The 22,463-nt window shown below is 45.8% G+C and overlaps 1 protein-coding gene across 1 annotated transcript in view; it reads right to left on the minus strand.

Moving 5' to 3' along the window:
* The window catches only part of LOC137504552 (vomeronasal type-2 receptor 26-like), a 33,414-nt gene that overhangs the window by 2,836 nt on the left and 8,115 nt on the right, over positions 1-22,463 (minus strand). Inside the window, exons 4-6 of the mRNA XM_068233133.1 lie at positions 21,791-21,903; positions 19,077-19,301; positions 966-1,089 (exon numbers count right to left, since the gene is read on the minus strand). Of these exons, the coding sequence (XP_068089234.1) occupies positions 966-1,089; positions 19,077-19,301; positions 21,791-21,903 (462 nt within the window). The remainder of the gene's footprint in view (positions 1-965; positions 1,090-19,076; positions 19,302-21,790; positions 21,904-22,463) is intronic.

Raw genomic sequence — 22,463 nt, forward strand, 5'->3', positions numbered from 1 at the left:
CATTTTTAGCTGCACAAAAAAAAACTGCCCGGGCTTTTTTCCCCTGATGCTGTGCAAAGCATGATGGGATTTCTGATGTTGTTGCTCTTGTTCTGTTGTTTTGGTGCAAATTTTTTTTTTTACATTTTGAATTTGACATTTGAAGCCTAGTGTGTGCAGCTGGGAGGGGTGATCAGGACACAGGACAGTTGGAACTGTGTCTTCTGCTCCTTGTCACCTCCTTTCAACCAAAAAGATGGCTGCCCCCATGCCAAAGATGGCAGCCCCCATGAATCACAAACATTTGCCTGTTCTTTTAAAACAGGGTGGGTAAAAAATTATATTACCTATCTATTCTAATTAACATAACTAATATAACTTAATGACAGTATGTTTGTTTAGGCTGACGTTCCCCTTTAAGTGAATGAGGGTTTTACATTGCAAGAGCCTCATAGATTCTTACAGGATCCAGCAAAACTGTCACACATCTTCCTACATATTTCACAGTTGAATTGATGCCACATGCTGAAGAAACCTCCTTTTGCCTAGTCAACGGGGTACAAAAATCCTGCATGATGAACCAAACATGTCAAATTTGGATTAATCGGTTCATAACACCTTCTTCCCGTCTTCAGTAGTCCATTGGTTGGGTTTCATGGCTGAAGCAAGACACCTTTTTCATATTCTGACATCTTAGCAATGGCTTACTTGTTGCAATGTGACCTATCAATTCTGCATCTCAACAGAAAAGGATCATGATGAAATGGGGCGCTGAGCAAGATAGCAGTTTTTGCCAATGCTGATGTTACCTGGCTTTTTTAGTAAGATTCACTGGCTAGCATTAATCAGACCTCTAGACTCCCTACAGGCCCTAGGCAACTGCCTAGGATGGCCTTGTGGATGATCCGGCTCTGCATCTTCTCAAGGTCTTCTCTTCACTGGTGAAACTAATTTATGCTGTTAGATGCATTTTTCTCTTTACTCACCAGTCCTGTTAGTGATTTCCCCTTCTGGGCAGGGGCGGCAGGCATAGCAGCATCTGTGAAAGCCTTCCATGGGAATCTTGTGATATCCCGGGAGGCAGCTGGGGCTACACACAGAGGTCGGGGTCTGAGAGAGAAGAAAACACAGACTTATTTTTATGTAATTTTTTTTTTGTTTTTCTTTATTGTGTGCAAACAGCCCTTCTAACTTCTGTCAGTTCCTCCTAAGCTTTGCCTGAGATGTCCATGTCCAACCTCCCAAGTCCTTCTCAGAACTCCACCAGCCAAGCAACAGCACAATTGTGTCTGTACAGGAACAGTCTCTGTTTCAGAGCCATGCTAACTTCCATCTCCGGCCTTGGAATTAGTGGTTCTCAATGTTGTTGGGTCTACAGAACATTTTTAACTATTTCACAAATGCTGAGAACCACTTATAGGATCCTAGCAATTCCCCAAGCAAGATTATTTTGGTGGCGAAGAAACAGAATTCTACTGTGGTACATCACAGCATATACTGGTTGTTAGTGTAGGTGGGTATTAGTGTCAGCCAGGGAGGCAAATTACCATAAAAATTGATTTGCATGGTCAGTGGGGCGTTTACTAAACTATTACTATCAGCCACCAGAAGCCATACAGAAGTCAGTATCAGTATTTGGGCACCTGATGTGGGTACTAGAAGCCAGTCGGTTACAGTAGTAACCAATAGGCTACTTATTAAGCGGTGCTTACACTAGCTGATTATCTATGTTGTAAACAATCAACTAGTACTTCATATTGAAGACCAGCTATTTGTTGTGTTTGTTTGGATACGAGAGGGGTTGGGCCATAGTGTTAGCTAGTAGGACTGTAGCTTAGAGTTAGGCATTGGCGGGGGGGTTGGTGTTAGTCAGACAGTAGAATAGGGAGTTAGTGTGAAAACTGGCCATCAGGTCAATCTAAAGTAAAATATCGAAAATGTTATATTACTGATATTGTTAATATTGGCACCACCTGGAACCCAACTCACTCAGTGACACCCCAATCTGTACTCCTTTATTAACCACCTCCCCTCCCCCGGGATGATGAATTACGTCCCTTGCTGCTGCCCGCTCCCGCTCGCCTCCCCCCCCCCCCCCCAATACCCCGCTCCTTACCACCACTGATCGCTAGATGGGAGATCAATGAATGGGAACCCGGTTACCATTTATTGATCTAAGTCCCCAGGTGGTGTCCCCATCATTGAGGTGGTGCTGTCATTCATAAAAAACTATACTTACGTGTCCACGCATTACTTCCTGTTTGCGCTGTAATACTAGGCATGGGGAAGTTGTGCGCAAGGACATCTTGTAGCCAAATAGTAAAATTACATCTACAAACTTTTTTTTTTTGTTATGAAAAGATTTTTTTTTTTTACATTTAAAATTAACCCCTAACCTACCACACTCCCCAATAGTTACCCCCAAAAATGTTTGTAAAAAAAAAATTACAATTAAAAAAAATACATAAATAGTTACCTTAGGGAGAACTTTTTTAATATGTATGTCAAAAAGGTACAGTGGGTTGCAAAAGTATTCGGCCCCCTTGAAGTTTTCCACATTTTGTCACATTACTGCCACAAACATGAATCAATTTTATTGGAATTCCACATGAAAAGACCAACACAAAGTGGTGTACACATGAGAAGTGGATCGAAAATCATACATCATTCCAAACATTTTTTTACAAATAAATAACTGCAAAGTGGTGTGTGCATAATTATTCGGCCCCCTTTGATCTGAGTGCAGTCAGTTGCCTATAGACATTGCCTGATGAGTGCTAATGACCAAATAGAGTGCACCTGTGTGTAATCTAATGTCAGTACAAATACAGCTGCTCTGTGAGGGCCTCAGAGGTTGTCTAAGAGAATATTGGGAGCAAAAACACCTTAAAGTCCAAAGAACAGACAAGACAGGTCAGAGATCAAGTTATTGAGAAATTTAAAGCAGGCTTAGGCTACAAAAAGATTTCCAAAGCCTTGAACATCCCACGGAGCACTGTTCAAGCGATCATTCAGAAATGGAAGCAGTATGGCACAACTGTAAACCTACCAAGACAAGGCCGTCCACCTAAACTCACAGGCCGATCAAGGAGAGCGCTGAGCAGAAATGCAGTCAAGAGGCCCATGGTGATTCTGGATGAGCTGCAGAGATCTACAGCTCACGTGGGAGATTCTGTCCATAGGACAACTATTAGTCATGCTCATGCACTGTAAAAATGTGGCCTTTATGGAAGAGTGGCAAGAAGAAAGGCATTGTTAACAGAAAGCATAAGAAGTCCCGTTTGCAGTTTGCCACAAGCCATGTGGGGGACACAGCAAACATGTGGAAGAAGGTGCTCTGGTCAGATGAGACCAAAATAGAACTTTTTGGCCAAAATGCAAAACGCTATGTGTGGCGGAAAACTAACACTGCACATCACTTTGAACACACCATCCCCACTTTCAAATATGGTGGTGGCAGCATCATGCTCGGGGGATGCATCTCTTCAGCAGGGACAGGGTAGCTGGTCAGAGTTAATGGGAAGATGGATGGAGCCAAATACAGGGCAAACTTGGAAGAAAACTGCTTGGAGTCTGCAAAAGACTTGAGGCTGGAGCGGAGGTTCACCTTCCAGCAGGACAATGACCCTAAGCATAAAGCCAGGGCAACTATGGAGTGCTTTAAAACAAAACATATCTATGTGTTAGAATGGCCCAGTTAAAGTCCAGATCTAAATCCAATCGAGAATCTGTGGTAAGATCTGAAAACTGCTGTCCATAAATGCTGTCCATCTAATCTGACTGAGCTGGAGCTGTTTTGCAAAGAAGAATGGGCAAGGATTTCAGTCTCTTGATGTGCAAAGCTGGTAGAGACATACCCTAAAAGACTGGCAGCTGTAATTGCAGCAAAAGGTGGTTCTACAAAGTATTGACTCAGGGGGCTGAATAATTACGCACACCCCACTTTGCAGTTATTTATTTGTAAAAAATGTTTGGAATTATGTATGATTTTCAATCCACTTTGTATTGGTCTTTCACGTGGAATTCCAATAAAATTGTTGCATGTTTGTGGCAGTAATGTGACAAAATGTGGAAAACTTCAAGGGGGCCGAATACTTTTGCAACCCACTGTATATTACTGTTACTTGGTGGCAAAAAGAAAAACAACAAGATATAGATTGTTTCGTTGTGATAAGTAGTCATAAAGCTATAGGTGAATTAATGGAAGGAACGCTGGCAGGTTACAATTGCTCTAGTTTTTTAAGGGGAAAAAGCCTTGGAGGTGAAGTGGTTAAGCCTTACGTAGTTTTTTTTTTTTACTATAGCACAAGTAGTGTAATAGATGGGAACAGTAAATTCGGGCGCCTGAGGCTAGTGGACAAATCGGGCGCCGCCATTCACTCCTATAATAAATATCGTTTAATGGGCGCCCGATAGGAAAAAAGGGCGCCGGAGAAAAATAACGTTTTAAAAGCGGCGCACGGAGACTTAATGTTTTATTACTGTTTCTCATGATTACACATTATTTAATGATTTATACATTTTTAAATTTTATTTTTAAACGAAAAACAGTACACTATTTTTTTTAAAACATTATTTTTAAACGAAAAACAGTACATTTTTTTTTAAACATTATTTTTAAACGAAAAAACTAACAGGGGGGTCTTAGGTTTAGGCACCAACAGGGGGGTCTTAGGTTTAGGCACCAACAGGGGGGTCTTAGGTTTAGGCACCAACAGGGGGTCTTAGGTTTAGGCACCAAAAGGGGGGTCTTAGGTTTAGGCACCAACAGGGGGGTCTTAGGTTTAGGCACCAACAGGGGGGTCTTAGGTTTAGGCACCAACAGGGGGTCTTAGGTTTAGGCACCAAAAGGCGGGTCTTAGGTTTAGGCACCAACAGGGGGGTCTTAGGTTTAGGCACCAACAGGGGGTCTTAGGTTTAGGCACCAACAGGGGGGTCTTAGGTTCAGGCACCAACAGGGGGGTCTTAGGTTTAGGCACCAACAGGGGGGTCTTAGGTTTAGGCACTAACAGGGGGGTCTAGGGGTTAGGGGTAGGTACAGGGAGGGTTACTTAGGCACCAACAGGGGGGGTCTTAGGTTTAGGCATCAACAGGGGGGTCTAGGGGTTAGGGGTAGGTACAGGGAGGGTTACTTGGTAATTTTTTTTTTAAACGTTATTATACGTTTCACTATTTAAACGAAAGATTAACGTTTTTACAATTGCCGATTTAATGCACATTATTTAATGATTTATAACTTAATAAAACATTAATTTTAAACGAAATACAGTACAATACATTTTTAAACGTTATCCATGCTTATCGTTAAAAACCCGGCACCCTTTTTTCCCAGCGCCCCTTTTTAACGTACGCGTAATAGATCATTATCAAGACAGTATTACAGTGTTACATTATAGAGTGTTGCATTCAATTTAAAACAATATCAAATTTAAGAACACAATAATTCTTGGGCCATTTTGAGAAAGGCATTTAACAAAATGGCCCAAAAAGAAACTGAGAACTTGGCAGAACTTACCAGTGATACATGTTTCTCCTTTAATTTCCTTCCCACAAAACAGCGAACGCAATCAGACACAGAGATGCAACAAACCACCAAACACTTACTGAGTCTGATGATGATGAGGAGGAGAAAAAATGTAACCTTTCCAAGGCATTGGCCTCAATTCACTAAGCAGTTTAGACTAGTCTACTGATGGTTTTTAATCTAATGATGGTTTGGTGTAATGTTTTAGACCTGTTTTAGACCTGGCCTAAAACATTCAGTAATTACTTCGGTAAAGCAGGAGCAATGATCAAAAGATGCAATTCACAAAGGCAAATAAGGATTAACCACACCCACTTTTTCTGACAGAGATTAGACCAGCTGATTTCTGTAGGTAAAGTAATTCTGTGAGGTATTTTAGACTTGAGGATGGAACCTTTAAAATGAATTATGCAGGAGTATAATTGTATCCAGAGGAGAGCTCATCAGAGGAGAAGGATGTCAGTCATAGCTATTCGTTTGTGAATTGCATCTTTTGATCATTTACCCTGCTTTACCGACTTAATTACCGAATGTTTTAGACCAGGTCTAAAAACAGGTCTAAAACATTTGGTCATTACTAGTGAATTCCCTTTTGATGCAAGTGATTTACACCAAACCAATAGTAGACTAAAAACTATCAGTAGACTAAAACCATCAGTAGCCTAGTCTAAACTGCTTAGTGAATTGAGGCCATTTTGTTGATTTGGTGGATTGCCTTGTTTACTCTCCAGAGAGACCAGGTCTAACACTAATGAGGTCTAACACTGACAGTTTCCCCATTGATTCAATGGAGTTCATATTTGGAACCTTTCTCTAGTGATAATCGTAATCAGCAAAATTACGATTTTGCTAAATTTCGCGTAAATTTTTGCAAAGTATGCCTATACTTAATTACGATTTGCAAACTAAATTGATTCCGTAGTCATTCGTAATTGTTGCATACAAATTTGCGTAATTTTTGGGAAATTACATGTAATTTGGTGCCGATTTTGGCGGGTAATAGCAAAGACCCCATACATGCTATTGACACAAAAATTGCTACCGATGTTTATGAGAATAGTGGGTACGAGGGGGGAAAAAGAATTTTCCAAAAAGACCTTATAGTTTTTGAGAAAATCGATTTTAAAATGCAAAGAAAAAAATGGTTTTTAAACTTTGAAAAATGACAAAAAAAAATGTCTGCATTGTACCTAATATACTCCTTAACATCTGTACCTATTTTGGTAGCAACAGCATGTATGGGAGCATTGCTATTAACTGTTGTAGTCAGCACAAGCCAGATTTATTTAATATCAATGGAAATATGCAACTTATTGATGCCAAAGAACCCAAAGCTCATAAACTTGGTCATTGAGTGACTGTATGTCAAGGTTAGAAATAGTGGGCAGAGCCAAAAACAACCAACTTTTTACATGGGAAACTATAAACTGCAGCCATTCTTACACTGTTAATGGCAGGGCTCTCAAACTTGACACAGTTGGCCACTAGGTGACTGGGATTAATATTCAGAAAAGTGGGTGGAGCCTACAACAGCCAATCAAAATTCACCTATTAATTTTCAATGGAATATTTAAACTGCTTCCATTCTTACACTGTTAATGGCAAAAGCCTCAAACCTGCTGCAGTCGGTCATTAAGTGACTGGTGTTTAAATTTGCTCAAGGGGGCGGAGCCACAAACAGCCTATCAGATTTATTTGCTGGATAAACTGCTTTCTTTTTTTCGTTATACAAAGTTTTTTATTGTAAATTGTAACAGGTAAGATAGGCAGTTCAATACAAATTATTGGGATACACAGCTCATTGTACAAATGCGGAACAATGAAAGAGAGGTAACATCATTATACTTAACAGGACAAGTCATTAATCAAGAGGAGAGCCCCTTATCTGACATTTACACAACCCTTAGGGTAGTCATCAAGGGGGTGAGCCCAATTACTAAAACCGACGGGACCAGATGGCCATAAGGCCACCCACCAGTGTAGGTATATCGTCTGGTTTGACTTGTAGTTGGTTTCCATGAAGAGAAATGGCCATAAGTAATAGCCTTTAACCTTAACATATAGAACAGAAGGAACAGACATAACAAACCAAGGTCTAAGCATTATTAGCTAACGACAGACTCTGATGTCATCATTGAATATAGAGAAGAAAATTGCATATACATTAACCTAAGCCAGGGGTTTATAACCAAGATTTAGGGATAATGTTGTGTTCAGATTTAACTCCTAATCTAGTTCTGATCTTTTGCTCTAGTTGGATGTTTGAACAGGTAGAGGATAGTACATGTCGAAATACCAAGTTTTCCTGGGATTTGGATAAACTGTTTTCATTTACACAATTTAAAAGTTTACATACTTGGTCATTGAGTGACTGTGTGTCAAGTTTACAAAAAGTGGGCGGAGCCAAATAGAATTTTCTCTGGGAAAATGTAAACTGCAGCCATTCTTACACTGTTAATGGCAGGGTTCTCAAACTTGGCACAATTGGTCACTGGGTGACTGGGATTAACATTCCAAAAAGTGGGTGGAGCCTACAAAAGCCAATTAAAATCCACCTTTTGATTTTCAAGGGCAATATTTAAATTGCTGCCATTCTTACACTCTTAATGGCAGAGGCCTCAAACCTGGTAGAGTCAGTCATTGGGTGACTGGGGTTCACACGCTGAAAAGGGGGTGGAGTCACAAACAGCTAATCAGATTTGTTTCATTTCTTGTTAAATTTGTGTTTATTAAAGATTTTAAATTAATAAACATAGAAAGATAGTAACAATGGTATTAACCGGATAGGTAAAACATGTACCAACTGGTGTCGGTAAGCATATACAGTATATAAGATTAACATGGTATAGTAGACTAACATATGTTTTCAGACCCATAGAAAATAGTGAAAGAATATAAGTTGGCAAAATAAGGGTCGTGTACATGTTAAGCCAGTCAATTGAGAAAATAATGGGTGACTAAAGACGCATCATGAGAGCGGATATGTCAGGTACAGCAATGTTACCTCAGCGGCAGAGAAGACTTTGTCCGCCGCTCCTTCCTCTGATGTCACCGTGGCGGCTGCCGCGACCTCTCAGACATCTTGCGCAGCTCCGGGCTCTGGAAGGACAGGCCTCTCCTCTGCACATCAGATTAGGTCAGCACGCTCGTGGGCGGGGCGGCAGGACCTTTATAACTTCAGGAGGCGGGTCAGCTGATCTTGCGGTCAGCTGACACCGACCTGCCAATCACACGCGGCTGATTGGTTCAGCCCTCTGGGCGGGCGGCTTGAATTTGATTTCTGTATTTAAGCTTGGAGCTGTCATTTGCTCATTGTCTGTTGTTGCGAATACTTCACCGTGCCAGTGCTCAGACCCTAGTCAGATCCTTGTGTGCTTTGATCCGGCAGGACCCCGGGGATTTCACACTAGACTAGGATTATTATTATTATTGTAATTATCGTAAATTAATTATTACTGTGTATGACCTTTTGCCTGTACTTCTGATTACTCTCTGCCTTACGATTCTGTACCTTGCCTATGTGATCTGCTACCGACTTTTGCCTGAAATACCGACTACGAGTTTGCCTTACGATTCTGTACCTCTGCCTATCTGATCTGCTGCCGACTTCTGCCTGTATACTCACCACGATTTTGCCTAACGATTTTGTACCGCTATACGACCGATCTGTTACCGACTCTGACTGAATGACCACTCTCTCTGCTAAGTGATAGCCCCTGCCATTTAGGGCTGTCACTTCCTTCAGTACTGAAGAATACTGTGCACTAATACACGTGTGATCACACTCTGAATAAAATACTGACTATCGTGTTGTAAGAGCTAGTACTGATATTAGATCCATTATGGATCATTACAGGATACCCGTGTATTGAGAGAATGAGGGGAAAGGATAGGGATACAGGAGGAAATAGGAGAGGGATGATGGGAGGGGGAAGAGGAGTGGAGAGAGGAGAGGGATGGGAGGGGGAAGAGGAGTGGAGAGAGGAGAGGGATGGGAGGAGGATACAGGAGGAAATAGGAGAGGGATGGGAGGGGGAAGAGAAGTGGAGAGAGGAGAGGGATGGGAGGGGGAGAGGAGTGGAGAGAGGAGAGGGATGGGAGGGGGAAGAGGAGTGGAGAGAGGAGAGGAATGGGAGGGGGGAGAGGAGTGGAGAGAGGAGAGGGATGGGAGGGGGAAGAGGAGTGGAGAGAGGAGAGGGATGGGAGGGGGGAGAGGAGTGGAGAGGGATGGGAGGGGAAGAGGAGTGGAGAGAGGAGAGGGATGGGAGGGGGAAGAGGAGTGGAGAGAGGAGAGGGATAGGAGGGGGGAGAGGAGTGGAGAGAGGAGAGGGATGGGTGGGGGATACAGGAGGAAATAGGAGAGGGATGGGAGGGGGAAGAGGAGAGGAGAAAGGAGAGGGATGGGAGGGGGATACAGGAGGAAATAGGAGAGGGATGGGAGGGGGAAGAGGAGTGGAGAGAGGGGAGGGATGGGAGGGGGATACAGGAGGAAATAGGAGAGGGATGGGAGGGGAAAGAGGAGAGGAGAAAGGAGAGGGATGGGAGGGGGAAGAGAAGTGGAGAGAGGAGAGGGATGGGAGAGGGGAAGAGGAGTGGAGAGAGGAGAGGGATGGGAGGGGGAAGAGGAGTGGAGAGAGGAGAGGGATAGGAGGGGGAAGAGGAGTGGAGAGAGGAGAGGGATGGGAGGGGGAAGAGGAGTAGAGAGAGGAGAGGGATGGGAGGGGGAAGAGGAGTGGAGAGAGGAGAGGGATGGGAGGGGAAGAGGAGTGGAGAGAGGAGAGGGATGGGAGGGGGGAGAGGAGTGGAGAGAGGAGAGGGATGGGAGGGGGAAGAGGAGTGGAGAGAGGAGAGGGATGGGAGGGGGAAGAGGAGTGGAGAGAGGAGAGGACTAGGAGGGGGAAGAGGAGTGGAGAGAGGAGAGGGATGGGAGGAGGATACTGGAGGAAATAGGAGAGGGATGGGAGGGGGAAGAGGAGTGGAGAGAGGAGAGACATGGGGGAGTAGAATAAAGAGGGGAAGGAGAGAGTATCAGAAGATCAGACATTTGTCTCTTTCTTGTCACTTTTGCGAATTAGATAAAATGATAATACACACATGAAATATTTCAAGTTGATTAAATGTCTACATATAAGAAACCATAACTGGGAGGATAAATATAATCTTATCTCAGAAATCCGCTATGCCAAACAACTCAGACATGGGTAGAGACAGAGATAGGATTGCCTGAGGGGAGGCTGTTTAACAACAACAAAAAGTTTTGCGAGTCTCTATGGTCAAACCAGGAACCCCACAAGTTGCAATAGGTATCTGTGGAGGGACCATCAGAGGCAGTAAGCTCATCGATCTTCATTAGTTCATACATGGATTTAACCCAGTCATGTAGAGGAGGGGTAGAGGAAGATTTCCAGTGTCTGGCCACTATGGTATGTGCAGCAGTGAGGCAGTGGCGGAGGATTCCCTTCTTAATTTTGGCTAAAGGTCCAAGGAGAGAATCGCAATTTCAGGTGAGTTGAAAATTTGGGCCAGAGTCATGTCTCTATAAGTCTGAAAAACTGCCTCCCAAAATGGAAGTATTAAAGTGAATGTTTACCATTATAAAAATCAAAAAGTCAGATACTCACCTAAGGAGAGGGAAGGCTCGGTCCTAATGAGCCTTCCCTCTCCTCTCCCGGTGCCCGGTCTCGCGCAGGATCCCCCATGACAGTATTCGACCAGTTCGGTCAAATACTGCCACTTCCGCAGCCGAAGGGAGCTTTCGGAAGCCTTCAGGAGCACTTGGGCTCCCGAAGACGGGCCGCTCCATACTACGCATGCGCGAGCGCCCTCTATGACGCACTCGCGCATGCGTAGTATGGAGCGGCCCGTCTTCGGAAGCCCGAGTGCTCCCGAAGACCTCCAAAGTCCCTGCGGCGGCGGACGCGAACAGGGGAGCCAGCGCAGCACCGAGGGCACCGGGAGAGGAGAGGGAAGGCTCATTAGGACCGAGCCTTCCCTCTCCTTAGGTGAGTATCTGACTTTTTGATTTTTAAATAGGTAAACACTGGCTTTAAAGGACACTGCCACCATATATGAAGAGGGGAGCCTATGTCTGTACCGCAGCGCCAACCCAATTCTGAAGTATCTGGGAAAATATGGTGTAGGGTGACTGGGCATCTATACCAAAGGGCTAAGAGTCGATAATTTCCTTCTTGTGAGCTATTACTCCTCGACATGGCATGGGTTAAGGAAAAAATCTTAAGCTGGCCACTAACAGTCCAATTTCTAGCAAAAAATCGTTCAAACGATCAGAAATTCTGATCGGACGAAAAATCGTTCACTACACCATCAACTAACCAATCATTGCTTCCTATCTATCACGACCACCAAGAAAATTCAAATTTTCGTTCGACGAAAATTCATTCGGGCGACATTTTTTTTACTCGTTCATAATCGATTGTGTCCATCAATGGAGATTATTTACAACCAATCCGATCAGAATTTCTGATCGCTCGAACGATTTTTCGCTAGAAATTGGACCGTTAGTGGCCAGCTTTAGTGAGGTCTACCTCAGAGAATTGTTTATTAAGAGCAGACTCCCAATACCTTATGAAAGTAGGTTTACCTTTGTAAGTGTTCTCTCTCAGCAAGGCAAAGTAAGTGGGGGGGGGAAGGGGGGGTTTCTTTAGTTGAGCATAAACGCTCAAGATCTGTAAGGTCCCTAGATGAGTAATTATTGAGTTTAAATACATCCATGAAGCCTCTAAATTGGCGGTATAAAAGCCAGCTTTGATTATTAAATGTCTCAATCTGGGGATTAAAGGAGAATACTTAACGTAATCTAGGGCAATCTTTTTTAGACCATTGGAAAATCTTATTAGCAGACGTCCCTGCCGGAAACATTGGATTGCCAAATAGTGGTAAAAGTGGACTGAGCGATGGAAGTAGCTGTACCTTGTTTTGTATTTGGTCCCAGCATTTAAGTGTGGCAAGGCTTAAAAAGGCAATATCTAGGGAAACAGTAAATTCGGGCGCCTGAGGCTAGTGGACAAATCGGGCGCCGCCATTCACTTCTATAATAAATATCGTTTAATGGGCGCCCGGTAGGAAAAAAGGGCGCCGGAGAAAACTAACGTTTTAAAAGCGGCGCCCGGAGACTTAATGTTTTATTACTGTTTCTCATGATTACACATTATTTAATGATTTATACATGTTTAAATATTATTTTTAAACGAAAACCAGTACAATATTTTTCCCAAACATTATTTTTAAACGAAAAACATTACTTTTTTTTTTTTTTTTTTTTTTTTTACATTATTTTTAAACGAAAAAAATAACAGGGGGGTCTTAGGTTTAGGCACCAACAGGGGGGTCTTAGGTTTAGGCACCAACAGGGGGGTCTTAGGTTTAGGCACCAACAGGGGGTCTTAGGTTTAGGCACCAAAAGGGGGGTCTTAGGTTTAGGCACCAACAGGGGGGTCTTAGGTTTAGGCACCAACAGGGGGTCTTAGGTTTAGGCACCAACAGGGGGGTCTTAGGTTTAGGCACCAACAGGGGGGTCTTAGGTTTAGGCACTAACAGGGGGGTCTTAGGTTTAGGCACCAACAGGGGGGTCTTAGGTTTAGGCACTAACAGGGGGGTCTAGGGGTTAGGGGTAGGTACAGGGAGGGTTACTTAGGCACCAACAGGGGGGGTCTTAGGTTTAGGCATCAACAGGGGGGTCTAGGGGTTAGGGGTAGGTACAGGGAGGGTTACTTAGTAATTTTTTTTTTAAACGTTATTATGCGTTTCATTATTTAAACGAAAGATTAACGTTTTTACAATTGCCGATTTAATACACATTATTTAATGATTTATAACGTTTAAAAACATTACTTTTAAACGAAATACATTTTTAAACGTAATCCATGTTTATCGTTAAAAACCCGGCGCCCTTTTTTCCCATCGCCCCTTTTTAACGTACGCAAGCTCTAGACCCTTTGGTCTAAGTGATTTCGGGATCCAGGTCAGGGTTTTAAGACTAACCTGAGCTCGGGATTCTTCATGGTAAGATTCGTGTATATCAGGTGAAGCATATTGCCACTCTATAATTCTAGATAAGTGAACAGCTTTATGATATAGTGAGAAATCAGGGAGTCCAAGACCACCTTGTAGTTTAGCTCTGGTAAGTATGGAGAACTTAACCTTCCTGGCGGTAAGCCCGAGCTGAGCTCGGGCTATGCCGCGCAGGAGGATTTCTCAGGCCCTGCTGGGCCGATTTGCATAATTGTTTTTTTTTTTGCAACATGCAGCTAGCACTTTGCTAGCTGCGTGTGCATTCCGATCCCCGCCGCTACCCACCGATTACCGCGCCGTGCTGCCCCCCCCCCCCCCCGACCCCGTGCGCTGCCTGGCCAATCAGTGCCAGGCAGCGCTGAGGGTTGGACCGGGACTCCCTTTGACGTCACGACGTCATCCCGCCCGTCGCCATGGCGACGGGTGAAGCCCTCCAGGAAATCCCGTTCTATGAACAGCATTTCCTGATCAAAGATCGCCGGAGGCGACCGAAGCGGGTGGGGGGATGCCGCTGCACAGCGGCTATCATATAGCGAGCCCTAGGCTCGCAACATGATTTAACAAAAAAAAATGTTTAAAACACTGCTGCGCTGCCCCCTGGCGGTGTTTAATAGACCGCCAGGAGGGTTAATGAATGAAATGGAGATAGGTATTGTCTGGAATTTATAAAGGAGTTTGGGTAGAATGTCCATTTGTATAATATTTATTTTAGCAGAGAGGGAGATGGGCAGCTGTGCCCAAGATTTAGAACAGTTTGAGACCTCATTAAGGAACTGGAAAAAGTTAAGGGAGTATAATTTGGTTAGGTCTCAGGGGATTGTGAAACCTAAATATTGTATGGAAGAACGTTGCCATCTGAATTTGAAGGAAGTATTCAGTGTCTGTTCTGTATGCTGAGATAATGATAGGTTAAGGACTTCAGTTTTGTTTAAATTAACTTTGAAGTTACTAAGAGTACCGAACTTTTCAAATTCAGATAGGATGTTAGGAAAATAGATCATGGGTTGTGTAACGTATATCAGTAAGTCATCAGCATACAGTGCAACCTTATGGGAAAATCTCTGAATAGACACTCCATGGATGGCTTCATTTTGGCGTAAGGCGTTAGCTAGATGTTCCATGACTAGAACATAGAGGAGGGGGGATAGGGGGCAACCTTGGCGGGTGCCGTTGCAAAAAGGAAGGGGTTCTGATAGAATCCCATTTACTCGTATCTGCGCAGAGGGATGGCTGTAAAGTGCCATAATTTTATGAACAAAGGTGTCTCCTAAACAATGGCGGAGCCACGCCGGGGCTTACCCAGGCTTCAGCCCCAGCTGGCAGCTCACTAGCCCCCCTTAAAGCCCCCCCACCGCCGCGGCCGCCGCAAGTTCCGAGAACTTTCGAGTGCGACCTGACCTTACTGCACATAAGGAGCCGAGCCTGGGAGGAGGGCTTGGGCTGGCTCTGACTGTGTCACCACCCACCAGTGATCAGTCACCGCCCCAGCCCGGGTGCTGGCTCAGGCTCAGCCACGCAGTCAGAGCGGCCCGCCCTGCAAGGGTATGTTGTGTGGTGACGACGCGTATAAAAGTGTGTCACGTGACGACATCCGGCGTCACGTGACACGTGCAGCACGCTCTCCTCGCCCACCCACTGAGCTAGTTGCCGCCGTCCGCCAACAGGAGACAGTCAGTCAGACGGCGTCACTGACTTCCAGTCTCCAGACTCTCCGTGGCACAGCACTCAGACAGTCACACCCAGTGGCAGTGACCCAGGCACCAATGGTGGACAGCGCACAGGACTCCCAGAGCTCAGCACAGCAGCCAGCAGGACTCGGAACTCCGAAAAGGCAGCTCAAGGTGGGTGGGGTGGGTGTCCTGTCCTGTTCACTCCAGCCAATTTTTTTTTTTGCACCAGGCAGCCACCCAGGCTTGAGCTGCCCTCCTGAGCCTGAGCTGAGCCCAGCACCAGCACGGCACCACCACCAACCACCAGGCCTGACCCGGAGCGCCCCCCTGGGGGGGCCCAGCCCACCCACCACCAGCCATGCCTGATGCCTTCCCACCACCAGCCAGGCCTGAGCTGCGCTGCGGCCCCCAGCCTACCACCACCAACCAGGCCTGAGGCCTTCAGCCCACCACCAGCCAGGCCTGATCCGCCCTGGGGCCCCCAGCCCACCACCTACCAGGCCTGAGCTGCCCTGGGGGGGGGGGGGGCAGCCCACCATCCAGGCCTGAGGCTTTTTTTTTTGCACCAGCCACCAAGGCCTGAGCTGCTCCTCTGAGCTGAGCCCGGCACGGCACCACCACCAACCACCAGGCCTGACTCTGAGTGCCCCCCTGGGGGGCCCCAGCTCCCAGCCCACCTGCCAACAGCCAGGCCTGAGGTCTTACCACCAGACCTAAGCTGTGCTGGGGCCCCCAGCCCACCACCACCAGCCAGGCCTGATCTGCCCTAGGGCCCCCAGCCCACCACCTACCAGGCCTGAACTGCCCTGGGGGGGCCCAGCCCACCAGCCAGGCCTGAGGCTTTTTTTTTTTTGCACCAGCCACCCAGGCCTGAGCTGCCCCTCTGAGCTGAGCCCGGCACGGCACCACCACCAACCACCGGGCCTGACTCTGAGTGCCCCCCTGGGGGGCCCCAGCTCCCAGCCCACCTACCACCAGCCAGGCCTGAGGTCTTCCCACCAGACCTAAGCTGTGCTGGGGCCCCCAGCCCACCACCACCAGCCAGGCCTGAGCTGCCCTGGGGCCCCCAGCCCACCACCACCACCAGCCAGGCCTGAGCTGCCCTGGGGCCCCCAGCCCACTACCACCAGCCAGGCCTGAGACTTTCAGCCCACCACCAGCCATGCCTGAGGCCTCCAGCCCACCACCAGCCAGGACTGAGGTGCCCTGGGGCCCCCAGCCCACCATCACTAGCCTGACTACATATACTGGGGACATCTATACACCTGGCTACCTGGGGACACTGGCTGTCTGTCATTATGTGCATTAACTGGTGAAATGCTGTCTCTCATTGCATGCAATTACTGGGGAAACGCTGTCTGTCATTACGTGCCTTAACTGGTGAAAAGCTGTCTCTTATGTGCATTTACTGGTGAAAAACTGTCTGTCATTACGTGCATTAACTGGTGAAAAGCTGTCTCTTATGTGCATTTCAACACACACAAGCAATAGAACACAGCAGTACATGCATCCAGCTACATTTGAAATTGGTCAGCAGGTGCTCGTCAGCCAATCAGGATGCACTGTCATACACCCTTTACCTGCCATACCACATCTAGCAGCCATTAGCATTCAGGTGGGAGGCTTCAGTTGGACGCCATCGCAAGATTGCGTCGCTAGCAGGACCGCCCCGTGCAGGCATTCCTCCCACAGGGGTCCCTCCCTAACCGCTCACCTGTCCGCCATGTCCTAGAGCTGAAAGAAAACGTTTAAAAACACACGATTGGCTCACATGATGGCCAGGGGCCCCGGGCCCCTCTCACTGGCCGGGGCCCCAAGGCCAACACGCGATACCTGGAGGGTAGAACAAGATCTTCCCCGGTGTTTACATGTATACGGCGCTGCTGCGCAGCAGCGCCGAAGAGGAGATCGGCGATCCCCGGCCTCTGATTGGCCGGGGATCGCCGGCATCTGATAGGCTAAAGCCTATCCCATCAGGTGCAGGACGGAAATCCGTCCTGCGCCGCTCACAGGGGGAGGGAGAGGGAGGGAAGGGGAAGGAGGCCAGGAAGCACTGCGGAGGGGGGCTTTGAAGAGCCCCCCTGCAAGCGCAAGCAGCCGGCGGCGATCAGACCCCCCCAGCAGGACATCCCCCTAGTGGGGAAAAAAGGGGGGAAGTCTGATCGGCCTGGCTGCAACCTGATCTGTGCTGTGGGCTGGAGAGTCCACGCAGCACAGATCAGCACAAAATAGCGTAGTACAGAAGTGGTTAATGAATTACCCTTAAGGTACATTTTAGGGCTTCCCATTGGATTGGGGAGGAGGTGTCACCTTGTTTGTGGTCTTGTATGAAGTGCGTGGAGGCGGTTCAAATTTTATTCAAACACATGGGATCATTGAGTAAATTTTCATTCAATCGCCATGACAATTGGGGGCTACACTGTCAGGAATATTGAAGGAGAGGAAAATAGGAGCACGTCGGACATAAGAATGACATCTATGTTGGCTCTAGGGGATAAATCAAGAACTGAAGGGGGGGGCAAAAAGATAATCAATTCTTGAATACATTCTGTAGGGGTGAGAGAAATAAGTATAGTCTTTATTATGTGGATAAAGGAGTGTTTGCGCTGTGCCTTCCGTGCAGCCGAAGAGATCTGAGATGGGGAATGGGCGGGTGGCTCCCCACGCTGCGACACAGCAAGAGGAGCAGGGGCCATCTTAGATGGCTTACGAGCTGTCTTGCCAGTTTGAGGCTGAAAATAAGAGCGAATCTGCCCAGAGCTTTGGGGGAGAGTGTCTCTGGAGTGTCCCTGGGTCTTTCTCCTGCACATGACACGGAAATTAAGTTCCAAAAGCTGCTTGAAAGAGGTAAGAGCCTGATGAGGAGCCGGGAGCTCTGTCCTTTAGCTGTTCATGCATCCTTGGTCAGGCTACGCCCCCTCCAGATTTGTTTCATTTCAATGGGAAAATACAAATTATTGATGCCAAGGACCCCAAAGCTCACAAACTTGGTCATTGAGTGTTTGTGTTTTAGGGTTAGAAAAAAGTAGGCAGAGCCAACACCAGCCAAATATATACCCGAGCAAAGCGCTGGGTCATCAGCTAGTCCCTTATAAATACACCCAAAACACTACCTAGCTACCCAGCTGCTAAGTTAACTGAATGCAATCCCTGTTTCTACACTGTCACTGACTGCGCACTATCACTACACTTCACTAATGCACTCTCTAAACTCTAAATCATTGACAAAGCTAATCTGTCTGACTCATTCAAGATCGGTAACCGTAATTCTGATCAATTACAAATGCCGATTATGATGCCGGAATTTTGACTCATAATTACGGCAAGCCATAATTACCGAGTCCTTACGAACACCACGACTTTTTATCGAGGATGGAATTTGACTTTAAAGAGGAACTGCAGTGAAAATAACAATGAAAAAGTGCTTACTTTTTACAATAATTATTTATAAAGGATTTAGTCAGTGTTTGCCCATTGTACAATCATTCCTCTCCCTGATTTACATTCTGACTATTATCAATATGGGGACATCTTTACTGCTGGCAGGTGATGTCTGTGGAAAGAGATGATGCATTTTAGGCAGTTGGAAACAGCTGTTATTTCCCACAATGCAACAAGGCCCCTACAGTGTGATGTCAGCACCATGGTCCCGACATTACACTGTGGGAGGGGTTTCAACACAATATCAGCCATACAGAGCCCCCTGATGATCCGTTTGAGAAAAGGAAACTATTTCTCATTGGAAAAGTGGTATCAGCTACTGATTGGGATGAAGTTCCGTTCTTGGTAACGGTTTCTCTTTAACATAAGAAAATTTAGCACACATTAGACAGAAGTGTGTCTGTTGCAGAGAATTCGATTTTTTGACCTACCTGAGTGAAGAATGGATTCCAGTGGATGGCGCTTCTATCGATATGTATTTGGGAAATATCAGCGTTCTGGTAATAATACCCAACCGTCTTAGTTTCCTTACTTGAGTTTGACCAAATCACAAAATTCAAAATCTCAAACTTTACAGGAGAATTCTTATCTTTATTAATAAACACCTCCTCTCCGCCCAGAGTCCGGAAACGCAAATTCTTCATGTACAAATTCAGCTAGAAAAAATAATAATAATTAAAAACAAATAGAAAGAAAAAATAGCAATAGTCAGTTTTTCTATGAGAACATTCATTCAATAAAAATAATATATTTCCTGTAATTGGTTGTGTACTTTAACCACTTAAGCCTATATGGACAAGTATTCTCATCCAGATAGGCGCAACTCAAGTCTAACTGGATGATTATTCTCGACCTGTGTTTAAGTGGTGGGTACGCATGCGTGTGTCACTGCTGCTCGGACTTTGGTGGCATTTCTGTTTCAGCGATCAGAAAGGGAAACCAGGCTACCCCGAACCGATTGCAGTACTTGTAATGAATGGACATGACCACGATCAGGGGCCATGTCCATTCATAACAAAAAAAGTGAATGAATGTAGAAAAAAGAAAAGAAAAAAGAAACACTTCCTGGTAAACCATCTAGTAGCGAAAAGCTAAATTACACACACCACAGATTTTTAATTAAAAGAAAAAATAATGTAATAAATCTGTAATGAATAGCGGAGATGCCGCCGCGCGGTCTGGCGGCGGGGCGGCTGTCTCCACGTTCAGACCGGCGGTTTCCACACAGCGACATGTGTCTGGTTTGCCTGGGCCTTATAGTGCACACAGATGGAGAGCTACTCACGCGTGCGCCGGAAGACAGGACCTTTATGCCAGCAGGAGAGGTATCAGCTGATCAGGATGATCAGCTGATCCCAGCAGAACTCCTGATTGGCTGAGTGGCTGGGGGCGGCGCTGCGGAGCGCTGTAGTATATATAGATCTTGCTTGTCAGTTGCTGGTTGTCTGCCGTTGCGAATACTTACGTGTGAGCACTCAGACCTCAGTCAGATCCTACAGTGTGTTAGAACCAGTTGGAACTGGGAATTCACACTTAGCCAGATTCCGCTCTTGATGTTTACTTTGTCATCACTGTGTTATACTTTAGATCAGTTCCTGGGTGTTGAGACCAAGGACCTCACACCCAAGCATAGGATTACTGTGTCATTACTGTGTTATACTTTAGACCAGTTCCAGGGTGTTGAGACCAAGGACCTCACACTCAAGCATAGGATTACTGTGTCATTACTGTGTTATACTTTAGACCAGTTCCAGGGTGTTGAGACCAAGGACCTCACACCCAAGCATAGGATTGCTGTGTCATTACTGTGTTATACTTTAGACCAGTTCCAGGGTGTTGAGACCAAGGACCTCACACCCAAGTTTAGGATTACTGTGTCTTTACTGTGTTATACTTTAGACCAGTTCCCAGGTGTTGAGACCAAGGACCTCACATCCTAGTATAGGGTATTGTGTTAGTCTGTAGACTAGTTCCCGGGTGTCGAGACCAAGGACCTCACACCTTAGACTAGGATTGTGTGTTTTTGATATCTGTTACGACCTCTGGCTCTGTTGACCTTTCTCTAGCTTTCTGATTCGGTACCTCTGCCTATCTGTCTACCAGTTGCCAACCTTGCCTGTGCCCGGTTACCGAATCGGCCTTGTGTCTCTGTACCTTCTGTACCTTATCTGCTCGTGTGTTGCCGACCTGGCCTGTCTGACCCTTCTGACTGTCACTCATCCCTTGAGTGATCAGTCTGTCTGTACTACCCGTGACAATAATCCACCAGGTGTCAATTAGCTGCAAGGACCTCCTGATTCTCAGAGAGTCCTTCCTGCAGTTCAGTCAGGGGCCTCTACCCCATATGAGTCCACTGGCTGCAGTACAGTCTGATTCCCAATCCATCTGGGAATCCTTGGCAGCAGTACAGTCTGATTTCCAGTCCATCAGGGAATCACTGGCTGCAAGATTATCTCTAACCTCTTAAAGAGATAGTCACTGCACAGCCAGAGGCCACCTGCTCCTCAGGTGGTCACTGGCTACAGCAGTATCTGTGTCTTCCGTTCCACGGGAGTTAGCCTTACAGTTGCACCAAGCACTTACACTTCATTAGGTGTCCAGAGGTTAGTCATACTTGTGTTGTTGGTGATTCTGCAGATCGTCCATAATCAGGTATACATCTGTATTGTTGGTGATACTGCAGATCATCAATAATCAGATACTCTCTGTGTGCTGACACCTTTCGTTACAAAATACCTTCCAAATCCCCCCTCCCCAGTTACTAAGCAAACAGATGAAAAAAAAAATAGTTGCCTTAGGGATTCATATTTTTTTTATATGTATGCCATGAGGATATATTACTGTTATTTTAGTACATTAGGGCTTGCAATTGATGGAACACACAAAAAAAAAAAACCTGAAGGAATACACCTTTATTTCCACATAATATACTGATGTCACACATTGTACTAGGAGCATAATTTAAATGTTGTGATAATGGACAAATAAAATGGATGGGTTTTATAGTAGAATTGATTATTTTAAAACTATAGCAACGATTAGTGGCAGAAAAGGGAAATTTGGCCGCACTAGTGCTATGATGCGCGCCCCATGCAAGAGTAATTCAGGGATCCAGCAATCGCCAGGGTGGAAGCGACGCACATACTTCTTTGCCGGGCCGCACATACTTCTTCGACAACCCTGAGAAGGTTTCCCAGTCTACTGCTGGTTCTGGCTGCTGGAACGGGAGCAGCAGAGATTCCCTGGCCATGAGAATGCCTGAGTAAAGTGAGAAGGAACCACTCTTTGTTCATCACCATTTTTTCCTGGTTCTTGCTATCGCTAACCCTATATCTATGACATGGCGGCTTCCTGAACTATGACACGCACCCTGTACTATCTGAAAACTGGGTAAGTTGTCTCTTGGCTATTTGCACAACTGCTGCTGCTGTCTACCAATACAGAGGTTCTTCCACATGTGCCTTCCCCCTTGTCCCTCTTCCATACCACTGCATCAGATCCACCATCAATGGGCACCCTGTTCCCCCTTCCTCTCTGCATGCACACTCTGAATAGTAAAGGTATCCTCATGCCAGTTTTTTCTCCAGCATCAACTAGAAGACTTGACTTTGTGGACCAGGTCACCAGAAGTGAATAAGCCTTATGTAATTAATCCTGTGCCTGCAGCAAATTGTTGCTTGTCGTATATCCCATACCAGATACTGACTTTCTGGTCTCCTGTTAAGCTTGCAATTTGGAAGTGCATTGCTGGGATAAAAGTGTGTCGTCAAACCCTCTCTAATACCCGTACAGATTTGCAACTATCCCATTGATTACTA

Source organism: Hyperolius riggenbachi, chromosome 4, assembly GCF_040937935.1.
Source record: "Hyperolius riggenbachi isolate aHypRig1 chromosome 4, aHypRig1.pri, whole genome shotgun sequence".
Taxonomy (NCBI): Eukaryota; Metazoa; Chordata; class Amphibia; order Anura; family Hyperoliidae; genus Hyperolius; species Hyperolius riggenbachi.